Source organism: Biomphalaria glabrata, chromosome 9, assembly GCF_947242115.1.
Source record: "Biomphalaria glabrata chromosome 9, xgBioGlab47.1, whole genome shotgun sequence".
Classification (NCBI taxonomy): Eukaryota; Metazoa; Mollusca; class Gastropoda; family Planorbidae; genus Biomphalaria; species Biomphalaria glabrata.
Window position 1 is genome coordinate 15,028,811 of NC_074719.1, and position 27,956 is coordinate 15,056,766.

A 27,956-nucleotide genomic window follows, 5' to 3' on the forward strand; every position below is an offset into this window, starting at 1 on the left:
ATAAATTAAATTCTTTTATTGAGTCGCCCAATCCCCTATTCTTTAATGCGAAATAAAAAAATTTTCATTTACAGAAATAAAAAAGAAGCGAGGATTAACGTTGTCACTCTACCGCCCTCTCCCCTTTCCAGACGAAAACAGAATAGTCAAATATGGCGACAGAGTTTATGTAATGCACACGAATGTATCTTAGTTATTTTTAGTAAGACTTTGTTTTGGAAAATTTAGAATTCATACGACATTTGTCACAATTGAGATGAGTTATGAACACAAAATATTATTTTCCTAGTCATCTTTTTCCAATCTTTACTCATACGGATATTTTTCTAGAGTAAAATCTAATTGGTTCACTTATTTTCTCCTCCCAATTCCGAGATTTTTGTTTAGAGCTTTGAATTATAGTTCTGTAATAAAACAAAGTTACAAACATACCTATTGGACAAAATGTATCACTTATAAATGAGCTTTTTTTTTCGAATTAATTTTTTTCGGCGGCGATCTCCAAAGTCTTAATCTAAATATGTTGGGTATCTTTTCAAGGGACAAATGGGTTGTATTTGCAATGTAGTAAAGGGCTTGTAAATTCATCTTAGAATATTTTCCAAGTAAAAATTTATTCAAAAGCTCCTTTTTTTAATAGGATGAGTAATGAGCTGTAGATGCCAGGAGAATGCGTTTCTGCAGTAAAGAATGCAAGAAAACGCTTTTGGCGTCGAGGCTTCGCCACGATCCCCAGACCCCTAGTTATCAAGAGAAAGGCCTCAACATGGCTTTTTTGTTTGTTATTTTTTTTTGTTTTTTTTTTTTTGGCGGCAATCCTCAAAGCCTTAATCTAAATATGTGGGGTATCTTATCTTTTCAAGGAACAGATCGACTCTATTTGCAATGTAGTAAAGGCTTGTAAATTTATATTAGAATATTTTTCCAGTAAAACATTATTCCAAAGGTCCTTTTTAATAGGATGAATAATGAGCTGTAGATGTCCGTAAAAGGCGTTTCTGCAGTGAAGAATGCAATAAAACGCTTTTGGCGTCGGGGCGAAACCGGACTCATTAGGAGAGCTTGCTTCCCCCAGACTCCTAGCTGTCAAGACAAAGGCCTCAGCATGACTGTTTTTTTTTTTTTTGCCGAAGGTTGAGAAACACTGCTTTTTTAAAAAAAAATAGGGCCTATACTTAAATGTGACTTTTGAGGCATAAATAGCATAAGTATTTATCGTAATATTATCTACATGTTAAGCGAGACATCTTGTAGTCGGCTTGTTTTGGTCAGAATAAGACAAGAACATAATAGTGGATGAACACTCTTTGGATTTTTTACCTTTTTCAAGCGCTCAAAATGTCAAATTTTTAAGAACCTTTTGAATAATGTTTTTATTTTTAAAAGTTATAATATGAATTTATAAGCCCTAACTACATTTCAAATACAATTAATTTGTTCCTTAGGCTCTTTTTGAGGAATAATCTCAATGGTTTCTTTTAGGTCTTTGTAGAACTTATCTTTGTCCTCCTGAAGTGAACATAGTGTAGGGGTATAGGCACTAATTAGAATGACTTTTCCAGATGTAGTCATCATACTTATGCCTAGTACCCTTTCCGAGCCACCAACTGGAGGGACTATCGTAGAAAGTAGACTGTTCTTGACAGCAAAACCCACAACATGCATTGATCGCGTCTCATTCTGTGCTTTTTCTTTCCAAAAGTGTAGTCAGTCTCGCGGAGCATGCCGTCTTCGGATAGTCTGGTTTCTTGGAGAGCTGCAATGTCAATGCGTAGTCTTTTCAGCTCGTTATTTATGACTGCCGTCTTCCTTGCATCGTCAACCTGCCGTATGTCATGTGTGAGACCAGGACACATTCTCCTGACGTTCCATTTGGCCAGTCGCATGATAGGAATTTTCTTTTTCATTTTTCTTCTTTTGTTGATTGGTGCAAGTTTTCAGCCTACTTGTCGTTTTAAACTAAGCTCTAAGCACCCACTAGAGCAGAGAGGCTGTGGCGGATCAGCACCTGTCTTGGGGCTGTGCAGGTTGAGACGGGCGGTAGCTGATCATTGAGGCGCGAAGAATTCTCCCACCGTCAGAGACAACTCGTGGCGTTCATACATTACACCAATCAAGTTGGACTTTTAACCCTTAACTGTTGTCTCCCGTGTTGTTTTAGCCACTTTGCAGCAGCACCAGAGTTTCTTCTCCGGGGCGCATTCCTGGGCCTTAGATAAAGGGGTCATTGGGGGCCCATGCGTCATGATTCCTCTCTCGACCTTGCTGATGTGATACAAAGGAACGCATTGTGTTACATTTGACACCAACTCAGATGTCACTCGCATGCCAGATGGAATAACCCTTACAATACGCTGAACTTGCAGAGGGAGTCAGACCCAGGGGCTGCCCAAGACTAACCTACATGAGAGCCACGGGCATCGACTAATATATGTGGGAGGAGATAAACCAAGAACGGACAGCATAAAGATAGAATGTACGTGCTGGTATGAACTTCGCCGAATGCAAAAGAAACGAAGCTGCCTCAGTCAAGAGAAAGAAAAAGAAAGCTGCCCTGTCAGCTAGTCCTAAGACAGATGCATATACATGTACGAACTGTGGCAAACTCTGCCACTTCAGAATTCGATTGATCAGTCACACCAAATTCTGCTCCATCTCCAGACGTAGCCAAATCCAGTGACTCATCTGGGAGCATCCATAAAAATATAAAGATTGGTTAAGATATATAGATAAAAGGGACAACTTGGAAGACTGCAACAACTGGAGGGGCATTACGCTCCTCTCTGTCCCAGTCAAAGTTTTCAGCTCTGTTTTGTTGAGATGGCATCATCAGTCTGTAGATTAGAGGCTTTGAGAAGAGTAGAGTTTCGAAGAGGCAGATCATATGCAGAGCAGATCTTCGTTCTTAGAAATATCATAAAACAAAGTCTTGAGTACCAACAACGGCTAACGATCAGATTCATAGACTTTAAGAAAGCGTTTGATAGTGTCCGCCAAGAAACACTATGGAAAATCATTAGAGAATACGGCATCCCAGAAAAATTCGTTCAGACTCTACTGTCAGGGAGAGCTATGGCGAAAATGTTACTTTAATATTTTGGTATGATTGTTATATCCCCTTGTTGTGAATGCGAAGTGTTGCACGTGTTATGGACTTAATGATTTAGTCTTCGTTGAATGTGATTGATTTGATTTTTGATTTGAGGCACATCGGCACAATTTAGGCCATGTCGTGCCTGCAGTCCCTTAAGGACCACTCTCTCTCTAAACAACAAGGGCCAGATTCTATACAGTCATATCATTAAAATCAAGGTCTATTCACAGTTAAAATAGTAAAGGTAGTAAGAATTTAATTATTTGGTAAAAATCTAATGTAAATAGTACATGTCCACAAACTCATAAATCAGATCTTCGTAGATAGCCCCACTTCCCGAATAAAGCCCAGTACCTTCCCAGGGTCGGCATTATCAAATAGTGCTTTTAAATTAGTGGCTCTAAAAAATTTCTCCCTGACATCCTGGTATCTGGGGCAATCAACGAGGATATGTTCCACGGTGAGGCGAGAGTCACAGTACTCACAAAGTGGGGGCTCCTCTCTCTTCAGCACAAAAGAGTGCGTGATGTAGGTGTGGCCAATCCTAAGTCTGGACATGGTCGTGCTACCACGCCTTGTCAGACCCTTAGATGTGGGCCGCCACCTGACATCCGCCACAATCTGCCTGAGTTTACTGTGAGTCTCAGCCTCCCATCGGTTCTGCCACTCTCGATAGGTGGCAGAGGCAATACTTTGTCTCAGGTCCGAGCAGGGAACCTGGGTTCCTGACACAGCATGATTTAGGGCTTTCTTTGCTTCTCTGTCTGCGGCTTCGTTTCCCTCAATGCCAACATGGGAGGGGACCCAGATGAAGGTGACATCTCTACGGTCGGCTGTTATTTGGTCCAACAGCTTCAGGCTCTTATGTACCAATGGGATGTCAGTCTTCATCCGCCCCAAAGCTTGCAATGCAGATTTGGAGTCGGAGCAGATTATAAATTGCCTCCTTTCTGATGCTTTAACGGCCATAAATGCAAGCGATATTGCATGCAATTCGGCCGTAAAGATGGAGCAGCCATCGGGGAGTCTACGGGAGATTGTTTTGTTCCGAAAGGAGCACATGTGAGAGAGAGTGTGTTAGTCAGTAAGGTCTTTCTTTCGGTCCAGGAAGGTTGGATAGTCGCTTCCTGGACTGGTGTTTGTTTAGTAATATTTATTGTGCATTATTTGAGCTATATTGGATATTAAAATATCATTGTTATATTCTTGGAGATCTAGAGTTGATGTGTAACTAAGCAAGTATTAAGTAATTGTAATTGAGTATTAAAGAATTTAAGAATCAATTAATATTCGTTCGTATAAGTGAAACCCATAGAGAGCCAAGTTAAGAAACACAAGACAAGAGACAAGCAGCAGCATAGCAATATATATATAATTCAAACCCTGACACCTATAAAGTTAATCGAGTTGTTGCATTAAAGCAGAAGAAGGAACAACCGAGTGTTTTTGCATCGAGACAGGTGTGAGACAGGGGTGCATTTTATCTCCCTTCCTCTTCCTCCTAGCCATCGTCTAGCGACTACATCATGAGGAGAGCAATGAACCAGACTGCCTTTGGTATTCCATGGTATGAAAAAAAACGAATAACGGACTGGCACTACTCGGGGCTACAAATAAATGCATGCAAGAAATGATGGAAAGCCTAGATAGAGAAGCACCAAAAATTGGCCTCCGCATAAACTTAGATAAGACTAAAATTTAGGGAGTGGGATATAAGACAAAGGGTACCCAGTCAGACCTGGTGAGTCAAAGCTTGAAGAGCTGGACAAGTTCACATTCATTGACAGCATCATCACAATTGGAATGCCTACCATGATGTAGCGTGCCATGTAGGACATGCAGGGAGCATTTCCAAAGGCTGCAGCCTATCTAGATAAGCCCAGTCATTGGACTTCAGATAAAAATGCACCTTCTTAACACAATCGTCATCCCAACAGCAACATATGCATGTGAGACGTGGAAGTCATCTGCCAAAATTGAAAAAAAGACTAAATGTGGCTCAACAAAAATGGCTGAGAAGGATTTTGGAAGCCAGTTATATAGATTTGGTCTCAAACAAGGAAATCATTTGCCGAACTGGGAGTCGAATACTTCGTGAGGTTGTGACGGAGCGTAGCCTAAGGTATGCGGGGCATGTTCTCTAACAAAATAAACTACGCATACCAAGAGTTGCGATGACATGGAGGACAATACGAGGAAAGCGCAAACATGACGTCCTCGTATAACTTGGCGCCACAATTTCATAGAGGACCTCAAAGCAGTGAACACCAGATGGGAGGAGGCTTCAGACATTGCCAGCGACAAATCTTTGTGGAGACAGCTTGCAGCCCAATATCAATAAGTAACTTTTAAAATATAAATATGTAACTATGTTAACAAATTGTTTTTACTGCAAAAAAAAAAAAAAAATTGGCCGCCCCCCCCCCCCACTCGAAAGAGGTTCGACAGGAGGAACAGGATTGATGCAATTACCCCCCCACACACACACACACACACATCACCACCAAATCCGCCAACATACCAGAAGTGGAACGACATAAGATAAATAAAATATCAATAAGCAGGGCTGCCGCTACCTATTGTGCAATGTGGGCATCGCACGCAGGCGGCCGAATGTAAGGGGCGCACAATCATTACAGCAAGATTCCTTTTTTTTTTTATTTTTGGTTTAATAATTTAAAAATACTTAAATATTTTATTTAAATTAAATATTTTATTTAAATTCTAATGATTCTATTATTCTTTGAATATTGGAGAGGGAGGGGGGGGGGAAGACGATATTCGTACAATAAGAAGTTATTTTGGAAATTGGCGCACGAGTGATTCCCATGGTTTTTCTATAAGCGCCGACCCCCCATGGCCTTGAATTTTCATGGGTTGTTTGTAATATTTGTTTCAAGTCGAATAGCCCCCCCTGTAAGTAGCTCTAGCAATTAGAAAGTCAATTTTAAAACATTGTCCATTTTATTTGAAATGGCTGTTAGTTGAGAGTAGAATATTTTTGACCGATTATAGATTGCAGATATAAATCTACAATAAGTTCATTTGTGTTCTAGTTATAAATTATAATTATCTTCTTTTCGTAGTAAAAACGGATTTTTTGTGTGTAAATATTTAATATTAGAACTACTTAATATTTAATTATATATAACGGTAGTTAGGCCTATATTTCTTTTTAGTGTTTTATTTTTGAAATATTGAAAATATTGCAAGTATTCCGTATTGGATTATTATTACCAGGGGCGGACTGGGTATCAAAATCGGCCCGGGCATTACCATATAAACCGGCCCACAAATGGCATGTCATATATTTTCGGTGTGTGTGTGTGGGGGGATTTTTACCCTACTCCGCAATTTATATATATATATATATGTATATTAGTATGTGTGTGTATGTAATTAATCTTCATTACATTCTGATCTTTCATTCTTTCAAACGTTTTTTCTACCCTATAATACTTTCTTCCTATAATTAGTGGAAAGACAGTACACACCACCAAAGGGAAGTTAAAGAGTCCGAGGAACCAAGCATTATTTCCGTTATTTTAAGCTTTAAAAATGCATATTCTGAGGTATCTACAGAGCAATTAGCCTGCTACTCTTCAGCTAAAAAAATTCAAAAACCAAATCTGCTACTCACTGGAGTCTAGGGGCTGGTAGAAAATGGTAAAATGCTTTAGTTTTTGTATTGGAGGGGGAAACTCATTTGGCTTCTATTGTATTGTTTATAGTTTTTAGACTACATATATGTATAAAAAGAATGAATTGTGTAATCCTACGAAGGGAAACCACAAAACCCCCTTTGGCTACGCTCATGAAATTTGGAAACTGTAGTTTGCTTAAGTTGGATGCACTGGGGTAGTAACTAAAGTTTCCCTTTCAGACAATGTGGTCTGAGGCAAGTGATGGTTTGAAGACCCTCCCCTCAAAAAACGCGATTTGTATATGAATATACCATGACTAATTATTTAAAATATAAATCTTCTTTCATTAATTATCGAATGTGACAGCGCTATATAAATTATTGTAATAGTTTTCATCATTAATGACTTCATACTAAACATAAGTTTGCCATTAATTATAATAGTATAAAAATTAATTTAGATCTAGATTTATTTTTTAATAAAATATTTTTTTTGTAAGCCTTAAGTGTAGTATTTTTAGATCCATGTTATTAAAAAAAAAAAAGAAAACTTATTTTTTATTTTCCAATCGCAGAAAGTAGAGCTTTATACCCATATTGAGCTGTGAATAAGTTGGGTGGTTTGCAATTTCGCGGCTGTGTGTATGTGTTAAAGTTAATTTCTATTAAGTATTGTTAAAGAGCTGATTGTCGCGCCTATCTTTTTTTAGCGGCCCCCAAAAAATGGAAAGAGGCGCTATAAGTTTTGTGTGAAATGTCTGTCCGTCCGTCCCGTTTAGATCTCGTAAACTAGAAACGATATTGAAAATCCGGCATCACAATATTTTAGATCATTCAAAGTTCTGATGCAAAGCTACTTTTTTTCTGAAAGCGAAAAATTTAATTTTTAAAATCAGTTATGCAAGCAGTTTTTTAAAGAGAAAAAGCTAATTAGTATGCATTATAATTTAAACCTAATTTAAAACGAATAGTAATCTTGCAAACTTCATTTTCCTAATTTTTTATATGGCGTGACGAATTTCAATTTTTTTTTTTAAATATTTTTGTTTAATGATTCGAATAAGAGATTGAGCCTTTTCAAAAAAATTACATCAATGATAAGACTTCAGTGCCCATGAGAGGCGCGGTAGCTCAGCGGTAAAGCGCTTGGCTTCCGAACCGGAGGTCCCGGGTTCGAATCCTGGTGAAGACTGGGATTTTCAACTTCGGAATCCTTGGGCGCCTCTGAGTCCACCCAGCTCTAATGGGTACCTGACATTAGTTAGGGAAAAGTAAAGGCGGTTGGTCGTTGTGCTGGCTACATGACACCCTCGTTAACCGTAGGCCACAAAAACAGATGAACTTTACATCATCTGCCCTATATACCACAAGGTCTGAAAGGGGAACTAGTTAGGCCAGGTTCACATCTAAAGTTGCATTCACTTGCACCTATCCTTTGATCTGCTGGACCGTTGGGGCACTACACAAGATCTGTCAACCTTCTTTCTCCATTCTTATTTTTCATTTGTCTTCGATATAATTTCATTCGGATGTTCTTTCTGAAAATATTGAAGCCTGCCTGGGTGGACCACTTCGGGGGCCTATTTTGAGTTGGTGTTTCCACACAAACTGTTTTTGTAACCTTTTTTTTTATTTTTTTTTTGTTGCGTTATATCAATGTTTTCTATCTTAACTTCTCTCATCCCTCTTTTTGGTTGAATTTCATTGGAACCATTAAAAGACGGGGGAGGGAAGAAGCAAAAAAATGGGAGTGCCATCAAAGGCCTATGCCGACCAGCAAAATGATTAGGCCAAACACAACCTCGAAGACAATCAAAACAGTCCATGCCGCTCGTGCATAACAGAAAGTACGGTCTAACGTTTTGCAAATGATAATAGGTACAGTGTATAGTGTATTTTTTGTGTGGATACTCTTGTTGAATTTCAAACAAAATTAATTTTACTAAGAATAAAAAAAAAAAAAAAAAACATGAAAACGTGTTCTGGTCTTTGTGTCTTGCTGCTGTCACTTTTTTTTAAGTTGTCTGCATTGAATTTTTTTTTTCTTTGGTCGCTACCAGACCGGCCCATTTGGTACCGGCCCACCGGGCATTTGCTCGTTTGCCCATATAGCCAGTCCGCCCCTGATTATTACTATTATTCTTTTTTGCATTATTGATCATCAGTATTTTTAATGCAGCGTTTCTCAAACTTTGCCCCCCCCCCAAACTTTCTGACAAAAAGGGGTGTTATACAGTGTGTGTGTGTTGCCTAGGCGGTGGTATGAAGAGGTTAATCGATTGATTGGTGTTTATGCATTGAGGATGATGAAATTAGCGTAATGCAAATGTGAAACGGCAGACAATCTTGAGACATGAAAGAGTAAAGACGTTGTTTTGTGGTGAGCTAGATTTCGTTTAAATATCAGTATATTTCATTAATATTAGATAATATGTTCACAAAAAAAGTTTGTTCAAGTTATTTAAAGTTTATTTAGTAAAAATATGAAACGCCTTATCATTGGTTCAGTTCTTCTAGCTGTTTGTAACGATAAGCCAACAAACAACAAGGAGAGGGGGCGTCGAAAAAAAAATATTTCAGTGGTGGATGTTTAAAAATTAAAATTAAAAAAAGTAAAGTTCCCCTTCCAGACCTTGTGGACTATAGGGCAGATGATTAAAGGTCATCTCTTTCTTTGGCATACGGTTAACGAGGGTGTCGTGGCCAGCACAACGACCAACCTCCTTTACTTTCCGCAACTAATGTCAGGTACCCTTTAGAGCTGGGTGAACTCAAAGGCACCAAAAGATCCCGAAATAAAAAATCTCAGTCTTCACCAGGATTCAAATCCGGGACCTCCGGTTCAGAAGCCAAGCGCTTTATCGCTCAGCTGCCAAGCCTCATATATTCTAATAATACCTTGTTAAATGTAGACTGCTTTTTGCAACACTATGGGTCAAAACGTTTGAAGAAAACATTTTAAAACGTCTCCGCTGGTGGGATTTCTCTAGATTTTTTTTTGTCTCAGAATAGTCAAATTTATTCTGTTTATTGCACTTTATTATAGTGACGACTTTTATGTGAAAAAAAACGTCCGCGACAGAGACGTCTTACTAAACACGAAGAATATTTTTAAAAAAGATCACGCCCATTACAGACGTATGTGCGCAATATGTAGGCCTACCTAGAATCTCCCTTGCATATTACTACTGGCCAGGGATGCCTCTTTATTATTAGGTTTAAAATGGTAATTGAGTTTTTCTTTTTTATTATAATGAATAGTGCGTTCTAAAAGAAAAAACATAAATATTAGCCTTTTTTTTTTAAATTATCTCTTCTTACTAAGAGAAAAAAGGCCAGAACATGCATAGCGCCGAGTCCCGGTTCGGAATCAAACCCCTTGCCAACTTTAGCGAAAACCTGCCGCATCTTCAATTCTGTCTCCATGAAGAAATTTTTACAACGCTTAAAATTAATGTAGGCAACACTATTTCGGACAAAAAAACTGACTATGAATCAATTATTTATATCCCTGTGAAACTGACTCCTTTTAGTAAAATTTTATTACCTAAATTTGGATTCTATACTTAGTGTTAAAAAATATAAATTAAAAAAATAAAACCTAAATATTGTGTTTTAGTTAACACTAAGTTTCTTTTCTTTTTCATTCTTTAAAAAAATTAAAAAAATAAAATTGAAAACAAAACAACTTAGCATGGGGATACGACAATGATATTATATATGAAAGAAAAAGTAATCGTCTACAAAAATAGATTTAAATTAAATTAAAGAGCGCTTTAGGTATAGTGTCCAGCTCAGTCTTAATGAATTTTTTTTCTATATAAAAGGAAGGGGGCGGCATATTTTTATTTCGCACGCAGGTGGCCACAACCCTTTCGGCGGCCCTGTCAATAAGTAGCTTTTTTTCATATAGATGTGTAACTATTTTGGTTAACAGACTCTGATTTCTAGAAGCAAAATTGACTGCTCTCACTCCCACCCAAAAGTTAAGGGACCAGGGGCAGGTTTGATCCACCACCACACCAAGTCGGTTATCATACTAGAGATGGGGAAGGCGACATTATTCAAAAATAGATTGAAATATAATAACTTGTATATATTGTTAACATAAGTATACAAATTGTGTGATTTCTCTACTAAAATTCGTCGTCCGAGTGGGGATGATCGCCCCAAACGTGCCTTCCCACTTGGATCTGCCAGTGCTGTATCGGGAGATCACGTGACTGCATCGGAATATCGACAAAATAACGATGGAATCCCTATTTTGATGCAAGTAATGATGCTAGACATATTATTGAAAATGTGAGACGATGAAGACTGTTTCATGTATTCGTTAGATATTTTGTTGATTTGTTCCAACTTAATCCGTCAAGAGAAAGCGTGTAATCAATTGGTATAAGCTCTTTAATTACTAAATGCAATATAGTAAAATATGTTGTTGTTTTTTTATATCAATCTTGCTTGCTCGCTGATGGCATATACTGCGTTTGTGATCATTTCAAAAAATAGTTTGTAAACTTTTAAATCCACACAATTTGTAAGCATTTATAGTTCCTCCTTGTACATCTCATAAAGGTTGCACACAAAAAATGTAATAATCATTGAATATGAAACAAAATCGATATTCTACTTACAAATCCAGTCATAAACACAGATGTACATTCCATCATTTAAAGCTGTTTTGATCTCTGGCAATTCATCGGCGCAAGCATAGTTAGGCACCATTGTTGTTTGTGCTTTCTGAAGTGTGTTTGGTCTTGTTCCTGTATCACGGTTGGTTAGACCCCAGCCACTCATCATGCAGCGCTTGCCATAATATTGCTCAACATTCTCTGCGAATCTGGCAGGCTAATATTTAAAAAGAAATATTTGTAGTACAACCAGATACAACTGTATATAAATGCAGGGCTTTGTCAAGTTCAAAATTAGTAATGCTGATAAGTATTTGTCTACACTTTTTGATGATGACAATACTAAGGCCATATTGAGATGATTGTCCACCCTCATGGTTTATAGAATGTTATTAGCTTGATACCCATACGAATATTATTTGATATATTTAAAATATTTTGGATAGGAATGGTTTGGGCTTTGGAGTTGCAGTGTTACCTGAACGCACTGATAACTCAAACCCACTAAAGCCTCTGCTTCCACCCCTATTCCTAATACAGCACTGTGATGTCATAACCTGTATGGTCAAATCTCATTCAGTGACTTGACCTACGCCCACTCAGTTTTCTTAAGAGAATTCAAATATTTATAAATAAAGACAGTGTGTGTACAAGTTGTACAAGTTAATCAGGCGAAACTAAAGGTATAGAAAAAAAAATGAGACAAAGGATAACTCTCGACCAAATGACTTCTAAGAGGATTACTTTTTAGCAAAAAATATTAAAATAATTATTTTTGTTTAAAATCTAAATGAGCAAAATTTTGTGTCCAATTAGAGAAAATTGAAACAATTCATAAATAAATTTACGTAAAGAAATGATAAGTCACATGAGTTAATGAACATTAATAGAACACATACAATAAAATGATGCTATAGGACTTAATCTTAATAACAGAAGTACCTTGTAGGCAAAATAGAATGGACAAACACAAATTAACAAAACACTCATCCAAAAAATAACATATTTATCATTCTTTTAGAAGGAAATATATAAATATATTGTAATAACTTAAGTGAGGCAACCAACGAGGACATAGACGTTTATTTACATAGAGACATGACAAACACAAAGGGCATCTGCCTTGAGCACAGCATCTCCATATTGGCCCTCTACTTGGGCGGAAATCGTTAGTCTCTTCATGTCAACATCCTGTTCTAGTCTGGTTACTAGAAGTGCGCATCTCTGCACTAGCCTGGACGGTGGTGCGCATGGCAAAGTCATAACAATATATATATATATATATATATATATATATATATATATATATATATATATATATATATATGTATATATATATATATATATATATTTATACTCATGGGCGTAGCCAGGGAGGGGGGGTTGGGGGTCCAAGGCGGGAATCTACAATTTTTACACTAACTCTAGGAAGAGCCTATTCTAGGGCACAATAAACGTCTTCCGAAAGAATGAAGGGTCAGAATGGAATAAAGATGATGTACACACACACAAATAAATAAAAAAAAATTTTCGCTGGGGGGGGGGGCCTCGGGGGGCTCGGAGGAGAAAAAAATACCCCCACCCCCAAAAAAAAAAAAAAATCCTGGCTTCGCCCATGTATATACTAGCCAGATATTACCAGCTGCCCGCGGGTCTTAACTTGCGTATTGCTGCTAGAGTGCATTAGAAACAAGTAAAGAAAGACAAGAATAATGTTGTAAGTAAAGGGAATGCATGAATTCGTGACTACAAAGATTTTATGAGTGGAGTTAAAAATAGCTGTGAGTCTCGGAGTCTCAAGATTTGTAGCAAGAAGAGTGGCCAGGGCGATCGAACCAACAAAAAACTGAGAGAAGAAGCAGGCCTATCTACAACTGACCTAACCCACCCATGCCACATATGCGGTGGCTTTTTAATGCGAGGATTGGACTTTACAGTCATCTTCAAGTCCATTGGAAATTAGAAATGTGCTCATTTTCGACCACGAAGGAGGAGCTATATGTACATATTTAGACGACTGCGATAACAAGAATAACATTTTTTACCTTTTACCTATCCCTTATTCTGTTGGACCGTTGGGGCACCAAGCAAGACATGTCGACCGTCTTTCTCCATTCCTCCCTGTCTTTTGCCTTGTTTAAAGCCTCTTTCAATTCTTTTTTGTTGTCCTCCCATCGCTTTCTCTGTCTGCCTCTTCTTATATATATATATATATATATATATATATATATATATATATATATATATATATATATATATATATATATATATATATATTGTATCTAAAGCAATACGCGACAAAAACATCCACGACGCAAAAACTTCATGCTTCGGTGTGTCTATTAACACTAGTTTTCCCTTGAATACATACACAAATGTTTTACACACATATGGTGGTTTAGGTAAAATACTGTTATGAAATTATCTAATTGGATTGAAAAATTAACAAAAAAATCAGGATCAAAACTCACCTGCACATTCTTATTAAGTCTAGCTGGTGTTGCCAGTGTTAATACAGCAAGATCATATGGGTTATATCTTATCAGCCTATTTTCATAATTTTCGTGAATGTTGATTTTAGAGACAGAGAGAGTTTGTTCATACTCGTTGGGTGGACCATATATATTTAACATTCCGACAGATACGCGAGCGTTTTCAGCCATCTTTTCTACCACGCAATGTGCAGCAGTAAGAACCTAGAAGCCAAATAAGGCAGATATAAATTAGTTAAATGAATAATAATAATAAAAGATCTTCCGTTTGTTTCAACAAGATTAGAAATTTAATTATTTCTTTCGGAAATAGCGGAAGTTTTCAAAATTATCTGTTGAGGGGTTTTATCTTCTTATCTTATATAATACAGACGTTACTTCAAAAAAGAAGATGATTACGTCCTACGCGTCATGCATTTAGTCATGCATATTAACCAATGACTTAAATTCTGCCAAGTCATTGGTTTTCTGGCTAGCTCAGGCAACCCATTCCATGCTCTAATAGCACTAGGGAAGAAAGAGTATTTGTACAAATTTTTCCTAGCATATGGGACGAGGAATGTGCCTTTATCTTTGTGTCTTTCAGAGTATTTTATTAAATTTTGTTTTTGTATTTGAAGAATATGGTTCAGTGTTTTATGTATAATTGCTACTTTACTTTTGAGTCTTCTGTCCTGAAGGCTTTCTAAATTTAGTGATTTTACTAAAGGTGTTACTCTAGTCAAATGTGAATATTCGTTTGTTATGAATCTCACTGCTCTATTTTGTGTCTGTTCTAGTTTTTTAATGTTTTCTTGAATTGAGGGGTCCCAAACAGAGGATGCATATTCTATTATTGGCCTAACCAAGGTTAAATAACATTTTAGTTTTATGTTGATTTATAGAAATTTCTTTTAATAAACCTTAATGCTTTGTTTGATTTTTTGATAGTTTCATCAATATGGGGATTCCATGACAGTTTTTCATTTATTATAACACCTTGGTATTTTGCATTTTTAGTCTGTTACTGGTTTACCATGAATAAGATAAGTGGAATTAATTTGTTTTAGTTTTTTTTTGTTACTCTTAACAACTGACATTTTTCTGGGTGGAAAGACATGCTCCAATTGGATTCCCATTTGTAATTCATCTAATTCTCTTTGTAAAACTTCTGTATCTTGTGTTGTTTTTATTGTTCTATATATTATGCAATAGTCTGCAAATAATCTGACTTTTGTTCCTGAAGTAATGCAGTTTGGTAAATCATTTATGTAAATTAAAAATAGTAGTGGACCCAAGACTGTTCCTTGAGGTACACCTGAGTCTACTGTTACTTTTTAAAATTTAAACCCCCATTTAGTTACTGTCATAGAATTTGGTGACTGTAGTTTGCTTTAAAATAATATTGAAGAGAGAGATTTTCAACTCAAAACGCTCTGTGGGGGAATTTTAAACTCAAAACTATCTGAAGATTTTAAATTTTAAAAAAAGGCATCTGGAGGAGGGGGATTTAAGCTCAAAACCCCTCATTAGCTTAGCTACGCTCAAAGAATTTTAGTGTGTAATTTGCTTTTTTTATATTGAAGAGGTATTTTTTAGCATCAAAACCCTCTGAAGGGGGATTTTAACTCAAACCCCCTTTGGCTACGCTCATAGCATTTTGAGTGCGTAATTTGCTTTTTTTTTTAATATTGAAGAGGTATTTTTTAGCTTCAAACCCCGCTGGCAAGGGGTTTTAAACTCAAAACCCCTTTGGCCACGCTCATATATTTTTTATTGTGTGTAATTTGCTTTTTTTATATTGAAGAGGTACTTTTTAGCTTCGAACCCCAACTGGAGAGGGTGGGGGTTAAACTCAAAACCCTTTTGTCTACGCTCATAGAATTTTCAGTGTGTAATTTGCTTTTTTTATATTGAGAGGGGGTTTATCGTAATTTTTGGTGGCGGTTTTAAAGTCAAAATCTTCCTTAGCTTTTTTCTTGGAATTTGGGGATTGTCGTTTGCATTTTTTTTTAGTTTTGTTTATAGAAAAGGGGGATTTAACTGCAAAACCCCTGGTAGGGGGTTTTAAACTCAAAACCTATGTAGGGGGTTTTAAACTCAAAACCCCAGTAGGGGGTTTTAAACTCAAAACCCCTGGTAAGGGGTTTTAAACTCAAAACCCCTGGTAAGGGGTTTTAAACTCAAAACCCCCTGGTAGAGGGATTTTTATCTCAAAACCTCCTCGGCTGTGCTGTGGTAAGTGATGATTTAGTATTAAAATCTCACCGAAATAAACAAAATGAAAGCAAAAAATCAGTCACTGAATTTTGTTCCCCCCCCCCTGCGGGGGGCGGATTTCATTTTGGGGGGGGGGGTTGAACCCCAAACCCCCCCCCCCCCGGCTACGTCCATGGTATATATATATATACAAATATATATATGTGTGTGTGTGTGTGTCTATGATCTAAACCAACAACAATAAGTTTGTGCGATTAGAAATATTTTAAATGTTTACCAATTGTTTTTGTTTAGCGCTATTTCATGCTTTTAGCTTTCTCAATACGATATGATCTTATCACCTAAATGGAGTAGTTGGGAAAATGGGATGGGGGAGAAAGAAATGGAGATCTAAGTGAAGGTTACCGTAATCGCTTTTTTTTGAAAGCATTAATAAAAAAGAGGACCGACCTTAATTCAAACTCATGGCTCAAGCCTCGCGAATTGTAGATATGTGTTTTATATAGGTTACACCACTCGGTTTTTGGGAGTAACATCCATTGTAACTGTTGTTGTCAACCAAGATGGCGTAAGATTAAACAGCTGATTTGGTGTCTTATTGTTTATACATAGAGTTTTGTTATTATTTGTTCACGTTAATCAACATGGTGGTAGCGGTAACAAGAGTTATAGTTAGTATATCTCAGTGATATAAATCTTGACTAGTTTAAAAAAATATATAGATCTAAAGTGTAGATATAAAGTCTAGAGAGACTCGTGGTTATTCTGTTATAATTACGGTATTCTAGATCTAGTTAATTGTAGTCTAGATATTAGATATTGTTAGTAAAGTTTACATTGAAGATGTCAGAAGGTCAACTTAAATCACCAACAGAATTAAACGTGGTAGATGGCAATGTAAGTGGACATTTTCGTCAATGGAAAAGACAAGTTGAACTGTTACTATTGGCAATAGGAGCAGAAGAGAAACCTAAAAGTAGACAAAAATCAATAATACTACATTGTGCTGGACCTCAGGCCCGAGAGAATTATGAGCAATGACAATATGATGAAAATGAAGATGTGAATGACCCACAAATATTACTAGAGAAATTACATGAATATTGCAACCCTAGAAAAAATGAAAAACTTGAAACTTTTAGATTTCGGAGCATAGAAAAGGTGTCGTCATGTGATTTGTTCATTATGAAAGCAGAAATAGAGACATTAGTAAAAAGAAAAATATTAATTCCTGTAAATGAACCAACAGATTGGGTCAGCCAGATGGCCGTGGTTCAAAAGCTAAATGGGGATTTCAGGATCTGCATTGACCCAAGACATCTAAACACTGCTTTAAAAAGAGAACATTTTAAGTTACCAACTTTGGAAGCTGTAATGCCACAGTTCCTAAATGCTAAAACATTTTTTAAATTAGACGTAAAGGAGGCTTACTGTCATGTACTTCTTGATGAAAAGTCTAGTCTCCTAACAACCATGATCACACCATATGGGCGCTACAGATGGTCAAGACTCCCTTTTGGACTAAGTGTAAAGTGGAGAAATATTCCAGAAGAAGTTAACAGAAGCCTAGTTAGGACTAGAAGGATGCATTAATGTGGCTGATGAAATCGTGATTGTGGGATGTGTTCAGTCCAAAGAAGAAGCAGAAAACTCAAGAGACTAAGAAAGAGATGCAAAGAGAAATGCATTAAATTCAATGAAACAAAAAAAAGTAGAGAAACAAGACCAGAAAAGTTTCATGGGACACTGCATTAGTGCGCAAGGCATAAAGCCTGACATAAAAAAGATCAAAACTATTCTGGAAATGAAGAAACCAGAAAAAAACAGGAACCAAGAAAATTATGTGGAATGGTGCAGTATTTGTCAAAATTTTTGAACAATGTAGCCGAAGTGTCTCAACCATTGAGAGAACAAGCAAAGAAAGATTGCAATTTTAGATGAAAAAAGTGAATGAGCATTCAACAAGATAAAGACAATGATTACCAATGCTCCAGTCCTTATATTCTACAATCCCGACAAGAAACTTGAAATACAAGTAGACAGTAGTCAACATGGAATTGGAGCTGTACTAATGCAAGAAGGATAATCAATAGAATTTGCATCTAGAGCAATAACACTAACTGAAAAACGGTGGGCTCAGATTGAAAAGGAACTACTTGCAGTACTTTTTGGGCTAAAAAGATTTAATTAATATACATTTGGAAGACATGGCATAATCATAAATGATCATAAGCCACTTGCAAACATCTTAAGGAAGCCTCTAAACCAGGCTCCAAGAAGATTACAAAACTTGAAGTTAAGGAGCAATCGTTATGATTTCTCATTTCAGTGGGTAAAAGGAAACAGTTTACACATTGCTGACACATTATTACGACTGTGCAATCAAGAGGAGAAGCAAGATGAAGTTTTTAACATATGCCAGACACATGTTGTGGACATTCCGGATCCGTTATTAGAAAGAATGATACAAGAAACAGACTTAGATAATAATAATAATAATAATAATAATAATAATAATTATTGCTCATAACTGTGGCTGCAGACCTGCCACATCACCAGAAAATTCCTCAGTGGAAACTGTTAAAGGGACTACGATGAATTTTGTTTCTCTTTAGCGAAACTCGACCCTGGCAGCGAAAGAGAATGACTACTCGTTCATTTCTAACATAATAATAATAATCTTTATTGTCCGTATGGAAATTTGTCTTACAATTTGTGCATTACACCAAACAAAAAACATTATAACTATAAGAAACCAAAGTGTACATTCACACCAGACTCACTCATAATTTACATGTGACAAAGTTTATACCAGATTTTTCTTATTTAATGATTTGATTGCCAGGGCAACAAAAGAGTGTTTGTGTCTGTTTGTCTTTGCTATCGGTGTCGTGTATCTCTTTTGTGATGGTAAAATCACAAAATCCTTACATCAAGGGTGATTCTTTATTTCGAGGATCTTGTTAGCAAATTTAGACAACACGATAAAACCTTTCAGTATGCGTCAAGAAATGAAGAAAAACCTACACATAGCACACATTGCATATGATGGAATGATGAGGAGGGCCCGACAGACAATGTTTAAAAACAGATGGCAGAGACATGCACTGCTTGTCAAGAAAGAAAACCTTTGAACCAGAGAGAAACACTTATACAATATGATGAAGGAAATGTTCCAAGGGAAAAAGTTAGAGCTGACCTGATGGGAGTGGATGGAAGACAGTACCTAATAACTGTTGATTATTACTCTAATTTTATTGAGTATGATTATCTGTCAACAACAACATCAAAAGATGTGATTAGAAAATTGAAAGGACCATTTGCTCGTTTTGGTGTGCCAAAAATGTTAGTAACAGATGACGGTCCGTAATTTACTTCAAATGAGTTTTTGAGATTCACAAGGCGATGGAGGAGGCACGGTGGCTGAATGGTAAAGCGCTTGGCTACCGAACCGGGTTCCGGAGTTCGAATCCTGATGAAGACTGGGATTTTTAACTTAAGGATCTTCGGGCGCCTCTGAGTCCACCCAGCTCTAATGGGTATCTAACGTTAGTTGGGGAAAAGTAAAGGCGGTTGGTCATTGTGCTGGCCACATGACACCCTCGTAAACCGTAGGCCACAGAAACAGATGACCATTACATCATCTGCCCTATAGACCACAAGGTCTGAAAGGGGAACTTTGCTTTACTTTACTACAAGCCGATGGAACATCACTCACATCAGATCAGATCCTGGTTATCCGAGAACAAATGGGAAGGCTGAAGCTGCCGTAATGATAATGAAGAACTTAATATTGAAAACTAAAAGTAATGGTGATGATCCATTTGAAGCTTTACTAGAACTCAGAAACAAACCTCGGCAATGTACTGGATTTAGCCCAGTTGAAATGTGCCTCAAAAGAAGTCCTCGGACATTGATTCCCAGCACTTCAAAGTGTTTAAGTGAACATGTTGTAGCTGAGAAGAAAGAGAATTACAAACGACAAGTAAAAAGACAATATGATAAGCAAGCTCGGGATTTACCAAAACTCCATCTAGGGCAAACTATTTATTACCAAAACCCAGGTCAAACAGGATGGTATCCTGGAATAATCACGGAAAAACTATCTCGAAGATCTTACAAGATCAAGGGAGATAATGGAGGATACTACATACGCAGCATATTTCATATTAGGCCAAGGAAAACTATTTTGAAAGACACTGATGTATATGATGGGAATGTCTTGGATGATGATTCAGATGATAATGAAAGGCCAGATTTTTCTGATAACTGTTCTCAACATGCAGCAGTCTGAAGTAGTTTCTCATGTACCAGACAATAATTGTAATAGTAATAGCCAAGCAAGAACTAGCACTCGAGAAACAAAAAGACCTTTGTGGCACAGGGATTATGATATGTACAAAGAATTTGTATGACAATAGTAATATGCATATTGATATATTTATTCTGTATGTGTCACACTCTCAATTGAAATTTATTTTTATTTTTTTAGTTGTTACAATATTTATCAAATAAGATGTGCAATTAATTTTGTTATTTTAATTGCAAATATTTCTTATATATGTTTTGTTGGCTATATAAAAGGAAGGATGTTGATGTGTGTTTTATATAGGTTGCATCACTCGGTGTTTGGGAGTAACATCCCTTGTAACTGTTGTTGTCAACCAAGATGGCGTAAGTTTAAACAGCTTATTGGTGTGTTATATTTTTTATGCCTAGAGTTTTGTTATTATTGGTTCACGTTAATCAACATACTTACTAAACATTCTGCTAGCCTAGTGACTATGAAAATAGAAGAACGTAGAGTTATGTATTGCTTATTTTAAAAAGAATTTAAAGGAGAATAATTCAGCTTTTACTACCACTTCTTTCTATTGTACCAGATTCAAAACAAAATACTTAATTATCTATAGATAATTAGCTAATTATTATTTTTTTTATGATTCTTGTGTTGTCAGGTAAAAAAAAAATCCAAAATTTTAACATAGTCCGAGATGGGTGTCAGAGAAAGAACGTGTACAAACTTTTGACCGGACAAACAGACAGTGTGAGTTGGTATAAGCTTTGTGACATCTTTTTAAATACCCATATTCGTTTCTTAGCTCCGTGGAGACTTCAAAAACCTAAAACCTGGGTGGGTGGTCAAGGTTCACAACTGTTCAAACAATTTTCCAAGAAATTAATCAATCATGTTAAACGCTGAGAAAAAATCAGTAGCTCGTTGGCCACAGGGGGAAAACACTAGTTTTACCGTTATTTTTTCAAAGTAAAAAGAGAAACAAATTTTAATTTGGCTAGAAAACTAGAAAATATCTTTTAAACAGACAATACTAGCAGGCCAGATCGCAAAAAGCCGATTTTTGGATATGGCCGCAGCATACGGTATAAAAGTAAATAATAATACATTTTAGAACATATAAGATTTTTAAAAACACATTTTATTTGAAAATTTTGAATATTCAATTGTTCATTAATAAGAAACGACGTATTAACTTATCAATGTTGGTAATATGTTTTTAAATGTGTAAAATGTATAAAAGAAAAGAATTACTTTAATTGGTGTGACCAAAACTCCTCCACACACATTGCCCCAGAAGCCATTCTTTCTTATTTGCAGCTCTGTTTGAAATGGGAATTCAAACAATTGGGCATTTTCTCCGCGGACAATGCGTTTTCTAAACTTACCAATAGAATTAAAGTCTGAAAAATAAAATTATAGCTCATTTTGAATGATTGCTCAAAAAAAATTGAAAAAAAAAGAAATCTACAGCAAATATTAAACTTTCATAAAGAGAAGAACAAGAAAATATTTTTTTTTAAATACTTTTGAAAATAAAGCTTACATTTTAGCGTACTATTATCAATTAGTTTGAATCGGTCATGTAATTAAATTTGTTATAGATCTACACTAACAATACAAAGCATTTATAAAAATAAAAAAGGGGAACGACCTTATTTCGAACTCATGACTCAAGCCTTTTCAGACTTTTAAACCAACACGGTAACCACTCAACTAGTGGAGAGTTTATGAACGTGGAAGATTACATAGTTATCTATTGTTTCTATAGTCTCGTTCTATTTTCAGGTTTGTGCTTATACGATAATCTTTAAAGGGGACTTGTTTAGTTTATACCACCACCTCAGTCAAGTGCAGTTTTTTTCGCATGTTCAAGATACTAAACAAAATAATTTATTAAAAACAGTTAATTAGTTAATTGGTTATTTTTTATTGATTCATGTGTTGTCAGGTGAAAAAATAAGTATCTAAATAACAGCTTGATCCGAGATATCGTGCTGATAACGCGAATGTCTTGGGTTCGTCCCCCATACTGGTCACCAAAATGTAAAAGGTTGAATGCGTGTCCACGTGGTATTATAATATTACACATAAGACTGGTCACTATGAGTGTGTCGCGAATGTAGAATGCTGGGTCCGTGCTTCCTTGAGTCACACTTGACACGTGACAAACATAGATATTACTGATTGACTTAACGCCACTTTAGCAGACAAAATATAAAATTTATTTAATGACAATAATAATACCGCACTTCTTGGCAGTGACATGATCCAATAAGAAACAAAGTCACATCCACATAACAGCGGTATCAAATATATCCAACATGTTAAGTTCTCCAAAATAGACTTCAAGTAACGTCCGCATCAAAGTGGGTAACAAATACATCAATAATAATAGTACAGAATGATAACTCAAGTGACCACTGGCTTCGACTGCCCAAAAGATACTTCTTGACTCAAAATTACTACTTGATTCTCTAAGTCATCACTGTCCGTACCGGACCAAAGGATACTACTTACTGCCCTCGACCAAAAGATACTACTTACTGCCCTCGACCAAAAGATACTACTGACTGCCATCGACCAAAAGATACTACTTACTGCCCTCGACCAAAAGATACTACTTACTGCCCTCGACCAAAAGATACTACTGACTGCCCTCGACCAAAAGATACTACTTACTGCCCTCGACCTAAAGATACTACTGACTGCCCTCGACCAAAAGATACTACTTACTGCCCTCGACCAAAGGATACTACTCACTGCCCTCGACCAAAAGATACTACTTACTGCCCTCGACCAAAAGATACTACTTACTGCTTAAACTAATAGTCAATTTAGTCATCCTTACTTCCTGTTTCTATATCAGGAGTTTCACGTGTCTTTTCACCCTCTTAACCCGAGGTGAACATTTAACAGGCAATGTCAACCGAGACTGACATAATCACCTTCACTTTTACCTATCCTTAGTATGTTGAAACGTCGGGATATCGCACAAGATCTGTTGACAGTCTTTCTGCATTCCCCTTTGTCTTTTGCCTTGAATAGAATTTCATTCAATGTCAGGCTTGTCCTTTCTTCCCATCGCTTTATCTGTCTACCTCTTCTTCTTTTTCTTGCTACGGTACCCTGAAGAAAGGTCTTTGCAAGCCCTGATGACCTTGTGATGTGGCATTTGCGTTTTGTTTTTTATATTGGTTAGCAGGTCATCATGGGGGTCCATTGCTGTATTAATCCTGCTTCTAATATCAATCTAACTTTCGTTTTGCCGGGGGGGATGTTCCTATTTTTTAAAAATCTAGCACTCATTATTTTTTTCAAATTAGAGAGAGAGACAGAGAGCATCGAAAAATATCATGGTTAATGTATAAATCTAATACACTTTATAATATTCTTATGATAGGTCACGGTTGATCAGTGCAGGTGGAGGTCGGTCAGTGGGAGTCACAGATTGCATGGAGCGTGCTTCCCACAAAGCCATCCACACTGTTCTCTGCAGATGCGCTTTCTCCTTCTCCATTTGACCAAGTTTCTCTCGACACGATGTGGCAAACGTGGCCTCTCCATCTTGACGGTCGTCGCTGGCGTAGGCCACCTGACACATAGAGTGGAATAGACAGCTCTTGTTGTTGTTAATGCAGTTGATTCAGAACTGCGCTTCATCATGCCCTTTCTAAGGATGACTCGTGAAAGAGCTGTAGACCCACATGAAGCCACGCTGTTTAACAAACTGTCAGCCTCAGCCGTCTCCGGGAGAATTGTCTGTAAGACACGCCTACAGCGTTTAAGGTGCAAAAGTTCATCAGCTGCAGGGTTCTTCTGACCACCTTCAGGGCCTCTCTCGCTGGTGAAAACAGAAGTATTGAAGTCCACTGGTTTCAGACCCTGTTGATGAGTTTCTTGACAGTTGCATTCCCCTCGTGAAGCACCGCATGTACAGTTATTGCTTACCGCCTGAATGCAACAATCAAAATTCAGGTTCCCCATGTAGGCACTGGCAGATCGACAGGGGTCCTTAAGGTCTAAAGTGACAGGCTCTAATGCAGGCCAAAAGTTGTCTCTACCCTTCCTCTGTTAGTACAAGGAAAAGAGGGAAAAAAGGAGGACTCCGGCAAAGGCTGAGAAGATGAGGTTTTCGTCCACCACTTCCTACGATTATTCTAGCTAACGTTTCGCTCAATCAGAAACAAAGTGGATGAGATATGTACCCATGTAAGCTACGACCACGTTTTTAGGGAAAGTTGTCTATTGGCTTTTACTGAGACATGGTTAGAGGAGGATGACAACGACAACCTGATTGCTATTGATGGTTTCTCTTGCGTGAGATCTGACAGAACGGCTGAGTCTAAGAAGAAGAAAGGTTGTGTGTGTACATCAACCTCAAATACTGTACCAACTAAACGGTTAAAAAGAGAATGTGCTGTCCAGATCTAGAACTACTGGCGCTCTCATTGAGACCTTTTTATTTGCCACGAGACTTTGGTGGTATTTACATAGTCCTGGTTTATGTTCCGCCTACAGCCAAGACGGAAGTTGCAGCTGCAATCATCGCTGACGTAGTGCATGAGTTTTAGACAAGGTCACCGGACGCACCAGTAGTTATACTGGGTGATTTTAATAAATGCACTTTGAAGGTTGACCTAACCACCTTCAACACATCTTATGTCCGACAAGAGAGAACAGGACTTATGTTACTGTAACATCAAAAGGAGCATTCACATCTCGTGGAAAGCCACCACTAGGATCATCGGACCACAAAATAATACAACTGCTGCCTACTTACCGCACGAAACTTAAAGAAGGAAAAATCATTCAAAAACAAACGTACAAGAATGGACTCAAGACAATATTCTCAAACTACAGGGATGTCTAGACTGCACTGACTGGAATTTGTTTAAAGTGACCACTTCAAATAAGGAAGAATGGGTCGACGCAATGACAAATTACATCAAATTCTGTGAAAACATGTGTGTCAGTACTAAGAACATCAAGATTTACCCCAAAAATAAACCATGGGTCACTGCAAAAATAAAACGGGAAATAATCAAAAAGAAAAGAGCATATATGAGTAGCGATGGACAGACAAGGAAAATTGCTCAACGAAATCTCAACGTCGTTCTTGAGGAAAGGAGGAGAAACTACCGCACCAAGCTGGAAGACACGATTAAGACAAGTGACATGAGACAGGCGTGGCGCATCATGAACAAAATGGCAGGAGCACAAGTCAAAATTAAAAATAATCTTGCTACAAGAGACGAAAAAACATTAGCCAACGAGTTAAATGATTTCTATTGTCGCTTCGACACGAAAGATTTTAATTATCTAAGACTCAAAGCCCCTGAGGATGTCAATGTTAACAACTGTTTAGAATAAGCGATACTAAAGAGCAAGTTTGTAACATTTTCAAAAACGTCAACCCAATAAAAGCTGGTGGGCATGATGGAATAAAAGGGCAAATCTTAAAAGAATGTGGTGAACAACTAGATGAACCTTTCCAAGATATTTTTTCTACTTCATTACTAAACCATGAGATACCACCTGTGTGGAAGTCATCTATAATTGTACCTGTGCCAAAGGTTTCCAAACCGAAGGAAATAAATGACTATAGAGCTGTTTCACTTACTTCCATTGTGTCTAAATGTTTAGTAAAATGTTTCTTCTGAATGATCTTTGTAATAAGTTAGACCCTTTACAATTTGCTTACCAAAAGGATAAAGGTGTAGACGATGCCATCCTAACTATTTTAAATTGTGTCTACAAACATCTGAACTTACCGAACACTTATGTAAGATTGTTCTTTATTGATCTCTCATCAGCTTTTAACACTATACAACTTCATTTACTCATTGAAAAGATGAAAGCGTTGAAGATTATTCCATACAGAGGTTTAGGGTAAACAATGTTATATCTAATGAACGCATAGTTAACACAGGGGCGCCCTAAGCGGCTGTGATATCGCCATTGTGGTTCATTTTGTACACCAATGATTTTCAATCCGATAGTCTTTTTGCTCCTTCAAAAAATTCGCTGATGATGCGGCTCTTCTAGCCCTACTCTCAGAGAGCTTAGACGTAAATGAGTATTTCAAAGAAATAGAAAACATTGAAAAAAACTGTAAAGATAATTTTTTATTATTAAGTGTAAAAAAACAAAAGAAATGATATTCGATTTTCGTAGGGAAAAGAAGGAAAATGATATTGTTTCTGTAGCTGGAGAGACTATTGAAATTGTGCAAACCTTTAAATACCTTGGTACTATCCTAGACAATAAACTAAATTTTACTGCAAATACTGATTATATCAGCAAAAAAGGGCAGCAAAGATTACGATTACTAAAAAAACTGTCCTCGTTTAATGTTAGCGAAAAGGCCTTTGCTATGTTTTATCACGCTCATATCTGCACTATTTTAAGTTTCAATATCACTGCATTTGAGCATTAAAAATAACAATAAACTTTATAGAATCCTAAATGCTGCTGTTAAAATCATTGGCAAAAACCAAACCCCATTTGGGCAGTTTTTCGAGACAAACATCTATAAAAAATCTAACAAGATCCTTGAAATAAAGAGTCATCTTTTGTGTCAGGAATTAGTGATTTTACCATCACAAAAGAGATACACCCAAAGCAAAGACAAACAGACACAAACACTCTTTTGTTCCCCTGGCAATCAAATCATTAAACAAGAACAATCTAGTATAAACTTTGTCACATGTAAATTATGAGTGAGTCGGGTGTGAATGTACACTTTGGTTTCTTATAGTTATAATGTTTTTTGTTTGGTGTAATGTACAAATTGTAAGACAAATTTCCATATGGACAATAAAGATTATTACTATTATAATTTATATATATATATATATATATATATATATATATATATATATATATATATATATATATATATATATATATATATATATATATATATAAAGGGAGAGAGAGAGAAAAAGAGAGAAGAATATATACTTACTTAGTTTGTTACCCAGATTTGTGACAGTAAACACTATTAAAAAAATGGTCCAAATCAGCCGGAACATCACAAATTGTATTGTAACTTCTTACCTCACAGTATTTAATACTTTTGTGAATGCTCTGACTTTCAAAGAATAAAGATCGCGATCGTTTATGCAATTTTCTTTGACTATTTATTAGCTACGAAAAAGCCATGTAATTAGATATCAATGTAATCTGACAGTAATTCTGCAATACACACTCGCTGAGATCCTTCATTCTGAGTGAAATCAAAAAATTTAATTTAGTTGATCCGCAAAGATCTAATAACAATTTGCGATAGAGCTTTGATAATAAGTGGACATACTAGTCTAGTGTTTTAAACTAGTAAATCTAAATGGAATTTTAACATTTCATTAAAGCAAAAAACATATCAGAGACATGTTTTAGGGATAAGTTTAAGTAGAGTTGCTAGAGTAAAGTGTTTAGGAGTTTAAAAAAAACACACATCAAAGAAAAGCAAAGTGTATGTAGAAAAATATGTATCTATTTTATATTTGTAAAATACTACTGACACACTCATTGATCAAGAAATCGCTTAAACTGCCATACGAATTCGCATGAAATTTCGTACACAAATTTCTTTTAC

At 36.5% G+C, this 27,956-nt stretch overlaps 1 protein-coding gene across 4 annotated transcripts in view; it reads right to left on the bottom strand.

The window, feature by feature from the left end:
* Positions 1-27,482, bottom strand: part of LOC129928237 (fibrinolytic enzyme, isozyme C-like) — a 142,773-nt gene extending 115,291 nt beyond the window's left edge. For 2 of the 4 annotated variants that reach the window (XM_056041622.1, XM_056041620.1), the window contains exons 1-4: positions 27,327-27,482; positions 21,611-21,759; positions 13,840-14,064; positions 11,372-11,585 (exon numbers count right to left, since the gene is read on the bottom strand). In XM_056041622.1, the coding sequence (XP_055897597.1) occupies positions 11,372-11,585; positions 13,840-14,064; positions 21,611-21,759; positions 27,327-27,393 (655 nt within the window). In that variant the 5' untranslated portion in view covers positions 27,394-27,482. Of the gene's footprint in view, positions 1-11,371; positions 11,586-13,839; positions 14,065-19,777; positions 20,127-21,610; positions 21,760-27,326 lie in introns of those variants that run through there. The other 2 variants (XM_056041621.1, XM_056041623.1) reach the window with 2 other exon arrangements.
* Positions 27,483-27,956: the final 474 nt, after the last annotated feature.